General features: G+C 46.4%; 1 protein-coding gene across 1 annotated transcript in view; it reads right to left on the bottom strand.

The window, feature by feature from the left end:
• FAM174B (family with sequence similarity 174, member B) overlaps window positions 1-7,955 on the bottom strand; it is a 92,796-nt gene that overhangs the window by 54,832 nt on the left and 30,009 nt on the right. Inside the window, exon 4 of the mRNA XM_010832178.1 lies at window positions 125-173. Coding sequence (XP_010830480.1) covers window positions 125-173 — 49 coding nt within the window. The remainder of the gene's footprint in view (window positions 1-124; window positions 174-7,955) is intronic.

The raw sequence follows: 7,955 nt of genomic DNA, 5'->3' as shown, positions 1-7,955 counted from the left end.
GAGAGGGCAGGTGGCGGGGAGGGGAAGATGGGAGGCGGCCAGGGAAGCAGGAGGGAAGAAGGGAAGGAGGCTGAGAGAGCATGAGTGAGGTGGAGAAGCCCTGACGGTTCTCTGGATCACATACCGCATCTCAGCCGCCAGCAGCATCCTCAGCATGCTCCGGCTCAGCTCGCCTGCGGAGCGGACAGCACCAGCCACAGCGCATTTTACTCCCTGCAAGAACTGAGGGTATTATCATATGATATTCATGCCTATTTTCATAAATAATTCACCTTTTTCTTTTCTTTTCTTTTTTGCACGAAAGTAAAACAGCCTGAAGCTAGAACATTTAAAAGGAACGCTGGTGCCTTATTCATAAAATAATAATGTGCTGGTTTGCCAGACAGTTTGTAAAAAGTCCCGAAGCTAAAATACGCCGAGTTCTAGGTCTATTTTTAGCCTGGAAAAGGCCTCCCTATGTCTTTCTCAGTTCACACTTGATAAGGGCAGTTGTTCTGCTGTCTCTGAAACGGGGCTTTCCCAAATCGGTTGCATTCGCCCAGGGAACTCTTAAAGATAACTTGGTGGATAAACATATTTATGAAATTCAAACACCCGGGACACAAATGCTTTTTTTAACCATACAAAAATAAATTGTAAACAAAAGGATAATGGTCAACCACACCTATGGGAAATGGGGCCACAGAATTCACCGTTTATGTGACATTTTCCCCCAAGCCTGGCAGGGAGATTTCTTTTGCAGAGGAATAGCAATTCCAGGGCTGGAAATGCTTAAAAATAACGCTTAGACGATAAGAATTGTGTATTTGTGTTATTATGGTTTCCTCCTTTCTCAATATTATGTGCTAGTCGTTTACAACAGCTTTCTGTGATGATTTTTTAAATAGTAAGATCGCTCTTGTCAAATTACATACCTCTAGAAAATCCCATGGATGGGGGAGCCTAGTAGGCTGTAGTCCATGGGGTCTCGAAGAGTGGGACACGACTGAGCGACTTCACTTTCATTTTTCACTTTCATGCATTGGAGAAGGAAATGGCAACCCACTCCAGTGTTCTTGCCTGGAGGGACAAGACGTCCCTCCAGGGACGGGGGAGCCTGGTGGGCTGCCATCTATGGGGTCACACAGAGTCGGACACGACTGAAGCGACTTAGCAGAAGCAGCAGCAGAAGGACACACAACAGACTCATAATGTCAGTTATGCCTGTGACATTGGGTGACCAACCAGTTGGCTAAGGACTTTCAAGGCTAAATCAGAAAGCCTCAGACAGACCAGGGCTTGCCCGTCCCCTGCCTTTGCAGAGGGAGCTTGACTCACTGGGACAAGTCCAGGAGGAAACGGTGACTCCATATCCCTTCATGTGTGGGTGTGCTTAGTTGCTCAGTTGTGTCCGACTCTGCAAGTCCATGGACTGTAGCCCGCCAGGCTCCTCTGTTCACGGAGATTCTCCAGGCAAGAATATTGGAGTGGGTTGCCATGCCCTCCTCCAGGGGATCTTCCCAACCCAGGGATCGAACCCAGGTCTCCCACACTGCAGGAAGATTCTTTACCATCTGAGCCCCCAGGGAAGCCTTTCATCTCTTTGGAATATTAAACCTTGTGAGTTTTCTACCTGTTCAAAAAAAAATTACGTTAAAAATATTCTGTCAGATGAATGGATAAAGAAGATGTGAGATATATGTGTGTGTACATACACATATACAATGGAATATGTATGAATGTTGTTATTGTTCTTGTTCAGCCAGTCAGTTCAGTCGCTCAGTTGTGTCTGAGTCTTTGCGACCCCCTGGACTGCAGTACGACAGGCCTCCCTGTCCATCACCAATTCCTGGAGTTTACTCAAACTCATGTCCATTGATAATTTGGTGATGCCATCCAACCATCTCATCCTCTGTTGTCACTGTCCCCTTCTCTTCCTGCCTTCAATCTTTCCCAACATCAGGGTCTTTTGAAAAGAGTCGGCTCTTCGCATTGGGCGGCCAAAGTATTGGGAGTTTCAGCTTCAGCATCAGTCCTTCCAATGAATATTTAGGACTGATTTCCTTTAAGGATGGACTGGTTGGATCTCCTTGTAGTCCAAGGGACTCTCAAGAGTCTTCTCCAACAATTCTTCGGCACTCAGCTTTCTTTATAGTCCAACTCTCACATCCATACATGACCACAGGAAAAACCATAGCCTTGACTAGACGGACCTTTGTTGACAAAGTAATGTCTCTGCTTTTTAATATGCTGTCTAGGTTGGTCATAACTTTTCTTCCAAGGAGTAAGTGTCTTTTAATTTCATGGCTGCAGTCACCATCTGCAGTGATTTTGGAGCCCAAAAAATAACATCTGTCACTGTTTCCACTGTTTCCCCACCTATTTGCCATGAAGTGATGGGACCAGATGCCATTATCTCAGTTTTCTGAATATTGAGTTTTAAACCAACTTTTTCACTCTCCTCTTTCAGTTTCATCAAGAGGCTCTTTAGTTCTTCTTCACTTTCTGCCATAAGGGTGGTGTCATCTGCATATCTGAGGTTATTGATATTTCTCCCAGCAATCTTGATTCCAGCTTGTGCTTCATCTAGCCCAGCATTTCTCATGAGGTACTCTTCATATAAGTTAAATAAGCAGGGTGACAATATACAGCCTTGATGTACTCCTTTTCCTGTTTGGAAACAGTCTGTTGTTCCATGTCCAGTTTGAACTGTTGCTTCCTTACCTGCATACAGATTTCTGATGAGGCAGGTCAGGTGGTCTGGTATTCCCATTTCTTGAAGAATTTTCCACGGTTCATTGTGATCCACACAGTCAAAGGCTTTGGCATAGTCAGTAAAGTAGAAATAGATGTTTTTCTGGAACTCTCTTGCTTTTTCTATGATCCAGTGGATGTTGGCAATTTGATCTCTGGTTCCTCTGCCTTTTCTAAAACCAGCTTGATATTGTTCTTGTTGTTTAGTTGCTAAGTCATGTCTGACTCTTTTGCAACCCCAAGGACTGTAGCCTGGCAGGCTCCTCTGTCCATGGGATTTCCCAGGCAGGAATACTGGAGTGGGTTGTCATTTCCTTCTCCAGGGGATCTTCCCAAACCAAGGAGCGAACCCCAGTCTCCTGCATTGGCTGACAGATTTTGTTTTACCCCCGAGCCACTAGGGAAGCCCACCATGGAATATTACTCAGCCATAAAAAATAATGAAATAATGCCATTTGCAGCAATGTGGATACACTTAGAGATTATCATACTAAGTGAAGTAAGTCAGATAAAGACAAATATCACATGTCACTTATATGTGGAATCTAAGAAAATGATACAAATGAACTATTTACAAAATAGAAACAGCCTCAGAGACACAGAAAACAATCTTATGGGAGGAAAAAAAACAACTATCTGATAGTTACCAAAGGGGAATGGGGCAAAATTAGGAGTTTGGATTAAAAGATGCATACCATTATATGTAAAACAGATAAACATCAAGGTCCTACTGATGGCACAGGGAACTAAATTTAATATCTTATAATAACCTACAATGGAAAATAATCTGAAAATTTTATATATGTAAAAACATTGCTGTACACCTGAAACTAACACAATGTAAATCAGCTATACTTCAATTTAAAAAATATATTCTGTCTATATCAGGTGAGAGGATTATTTACTTCAGTTAGTAGATCTCTAAGAATGACAGTCTATTAGATCCATATGAGATTAACATCAGTACATTTAAGTTCTGCTTTGTTACTTATTTCATTTGTTTCTAAAATATGCCCTCCAGGGCTTCCCAGATGGCTCAGAGTTAAAGAATCTGCCTGCCAGTGCAGGAAACACAGGTTCAATCCCTGATCTGGGAAGATCCCACATGCCACAGAGCAACTCAGCCCGTGGGCCACAGCAACTGCCCGCAACTACTGAAGCCCGTGTGCCCTAGAGCCTGTGCTTCTGCAACAAGAGAAGCCACCTAAATGAGAAGCCTGCACGACACGACTAGAGAGCCGCCCCCGCTCACCGCAACTCCGGAAAAGCCAGCGCGGCAATGATGACGCTAAGTCACGTCAGTCGTGTCCGACTCTGTGCGACCCCATAGACGGCAGCCCACCAGGCTCCCCCGTCCCTGGGATTCTCCAGGCAAGAACACTGGAATGGGTTGCCATTTCCTTCTCCAACGCATGAAAGTGAAAAGTGAAAGTGAATCGCTCAGTCATGTCCGACTCTTAGCGACCCCATGGACTGCAGCCTACCAGGCTCCTCCATCCATGGGATTTTCCAGGCAAGAGTACTGGAGTGGGGTGCCATTGCCTTCTCCAAATGATGATGCAGCACAGCCTAAATAAATAAATAAACAAAATCATAAACTGTGCCCTCCAAAGGACTTTACGATTACTCTTTATTAAAGAACTCAAAATTTTGCAAACTTCTTTAACTGCTCATTCTCACACCACGAGGTAATTAGAGCTCCTATTGTTGTTCCACTTCAAAGATGAGAAAAAGGGAAAGGGGCCGGAAGGAGGTTATCTAAGCTGTCCAGGGCAGGACTGAGTGTGTGAGGGTCTCTAATCCCCCGGGGCAGGCCTCCCCTTTGCTGGTCCACTTTGCATCTGGTTAGTGTTGTCAAACCATGGAAACAGCCGGCTGTTGCCAAAGAGAAATGTTTCTATCAACGTTTCTCAAGTGTCCCTGAGGAGCCCCCGCCAACAACCAGTGATGACATAATGTTGGCTGGTGAAGCCCTCCCGGCCAATCAGGCTGCGGAAACAGTGCCACCCACGGAGGAACTTTTTCTGGGATTTCATAGGAAACAGTCCTGAGGTGCACACGGGGCCAGCACCCGGCTCTGAGCGGAGCGCGGGCTGTCCGCAGCTCCTTCTGCAGTTCTGGTATTTGTCTCCTACACATCAAAGTCACGTTCACTAGTTTTCTTCTCAAAATGGAGATTTTGAGAGGCAAAGACCAGCTGGGCGGAACTAAACAGACTCCAGGCTGATTTCCTCAGAAAAGCTGAAAGGGCGGGGCAGGCGGGAGGGGCGGGGCGCAGTTCACCCTCCCGGTGGTGGTCCTTAAAACACACGGCGAATGGCACGCCGAGTGCGGCCTGGCCTGGTGGAAACACACCAGCTGTTGTCTCTGCGGCGCAGGGCCACCCCTGCGTCCAGAGACACCCCCTCCAGGTCTGCCCCGCTGTGACCCCACAACTGGAATCCCCAGCGTCTGGGTGAAGGCCAGAGTTCAGGCTGAATTGGGCTTCCCTGGTGGCTCAGCAAAAAAGAGTGCCTGCCAGTGCAGGACACACAGGTTCGATCCCTGGGATGGGAAGATCCCCTGGAGGAGGGCATGGCAACCCACTCCAGTATTCTTGCCTGGAGAATTCCATGGACAGAGGAGCCTGGCGGGCTAAGTCCATGGGGTCACAAAGAGTTGGACACAGCTGAGTGACTAACCCCCCCCCCACACACACACACACACAAGTAATCAATAGGCATTAGATGGTGTTGCTGCTGTAGTCAGCATTCTTTCCTGGCCCGGGTTCTCACCTGTGTCATAACCATCTTCCAGTTGTAACCCCCACCCTGCTCTCATAACCAGCTTCATCTTCTTGAGTGCAGAATCAAGCGTAATTCTCCCTTGCTGAAAACCCTTTTGATTTGTTTTATTAATTGTATTGGGGTATACTTGTTTTACAAAGTTGTGTTAGTTTCTACTTTCCAGCAAAGTGAATCAGCTGTCCGTATATACATATATCCCCTCTATTTTTGAAAGGCAGCTGTGTTCACCACTATACCACCAATGCCCACCATCTCCTGTTTTTTGGATTTCCTTCTCAGGTAACCCTACTCAGTGCTGAAAACTCTTTAGGTGAACTCTTTGCCTCTAGAATGCCAGTTCCTTAATACTGACCCAATTCCCGCATCGCCAGCTTCATCAACCCCACACCCACACACCCCAAACTCAAACTTTACTAAATTACTTGCTATCCCTCCCCTCCAAGGCTGAGCTCCTTCCTGGTTCTTCCACCAAGAACACTCTTCCCTGGCCCCCTCGCCTCCATTTTTGACCTAAAGAATTCCAAAGCCTTCTACAGAGAGACATAACGTTCTTTGTGAAGTTCCTGATCTCTTCTCTACGAGCTCCCACCGTCCCATACCAGCCCCAGCCCACACACAGTGCTCCGTAACATCCAGAATGACCAAATGTCCTCATTCACCCAGGACTGAAGAGTTGTCCAGAATTAAGGATTTTAGTGCTAAAACCAAAGAATCTTGGGCCAACAGGGGTATTTGGTTGCCCCAGTAGCATTGATCACATGGTTTGGGAATTAGCTGTCTTTTGATAAGATTGGAGAGCAGAAATATTGCCTTGTTCATCTTCACATCCACAGTATCCACCCTAGGGTCAGGCACATATAGGGCTTCCCAGGTGGTTCATTGGTAAAAGAATCCACCTGCCAATGCAAGAGATGTGGGTTTGATCCCTGGGTCAGGAAGATCCCCTGGAGGAGGAAATGGCAACCCACTCTATTATTCTTGCCTGGAGAATCCCACGGACAGAGGAGCCTGGTGGACTGCAGTCCATGGGTTCGAAAAGAGTTGGACACGACTGAAGCGACTAAACAGTATATGGTCCAGTCAATAAATATTTGTTAAATGCGTTGAGATAGCAGTTAGTTGCATCAACAGAAGAACTAAAGGCAGTGGTTCACATCCAGTCCCCCTACAAGATCTTGGGCATGTAATTGCTTTCATTTACATATTTATGTATTTGCCCTTGAAAGATTTGAGGCAAATTCCTTGGTCTTGCTGAGCCTGCATTTGTAAAAGGGAGATAATAATATCCATTTCACAGAGGTGTCGTGAAAGTTCAACAGATGTCAGGTGGTTAACACAACCCCTGGCATATAACAAGCTTTAATAAATGCTAGCTGCTATTACTATTTATTATTATTATTATTTAAATAGCGAGCAGTGCAGTCAATAAGGGTTGGCTCCCTTCCCCCCATTAAAGAAATGAATACAGGTGGCCTTAAATGTAATTATGCCGTAGAAAAAGCTTCCCTTCAAACACTGATCGGCCACCTTGCCCACACATTAGAATCCCCCAGGGACCTTTTACAAAGACTGATGCCCAACCCCGACCAATTAATTCAGATCTCCAGTGATGGATGCATGCATCAGCTCCTTTAAAGGGCTCCCCCGGTGATGCTCACAGGCGCCCAGGTAGGGCACTGGGTTAGCTGCTTTCTAATTCTTTATTGCTGCCCTGGGTCTTTCCAAACAATTCCCCTCCCACCCCAATCTAGGTGTTGGAACAGCAAGTTCTTAATTCCCTTTGTCCCCCCAGCTTTGTCGTCATGGCAAGAACTGGAGAATTCTCAGCCCACCTGAGGGGAACCTTATTGCCTCTCCTCTTCATTATTCCAGGCTGGGACCCTCATTCCTAAAGCCCTTACCCCCGCGGCTCCCAGCCTTTCAGAACCTTCACTGTATTCTCTCTGGAATTTGGAGAAATGAGAAAGACATCACTTCATCTGTGTCTCCCTAAAGGTACAGATGTTTCATTTTCTAGCCAGTGTTTCCCAAACTGGGGTCTACAGACACCTTAGGGATCCACCTTAGGGATCTGCGTGACAACTTCCTGTCTGCATTTTCTGTTTGCCAATATACGACTATTGTACATTATGTTCAGTTCAGTTCAGTCACTCAGTCGTGTCCGACTCTTTTTGACCCCCTGAATCGCAGCACACCAGGCCTCCCTGTCCATCACCAACTCCCGCAGTTCACCCAAACTCACATCCATTGAGTCGGTTATGCCATCCAGCCATCTCATTCTCTGTCGTCCCCTCTTCCTCCTGCCCCCAACCCCTCCCAGCATCACAGTCTTTTCCAATGAGTCAACTCTTCACATGAGGTGGCCAAAGTACTGGAGTTTTAGCTTCAGCATCATTCCTTCCAAAGAAATCCCAGGGCTGATCTCCTTCAGAATGG

This window comes from Bison bison, unplaced genomic scaffold (assembly GCF_000754665.1).
Source record: "Bison bison bison isolate TAMUID 2011002044 unplaced genomic scaffold, Bison_UMD1.0 scf7180017860443, whole genome shotgun sequence".
In the NCBI taxonomy this organism is placed as follows: domain Eukaryota; kingdom Metazoa; phylum Chordata; class Mammalia; order Artiodactyla; family Bovidae; genus Bison; species Bison bison.
The sequence above is the reverse complement of the archived record's forward strand: the minus strand, read 5'-3'. Positions and strand labels throughout refer to the sequence as shown.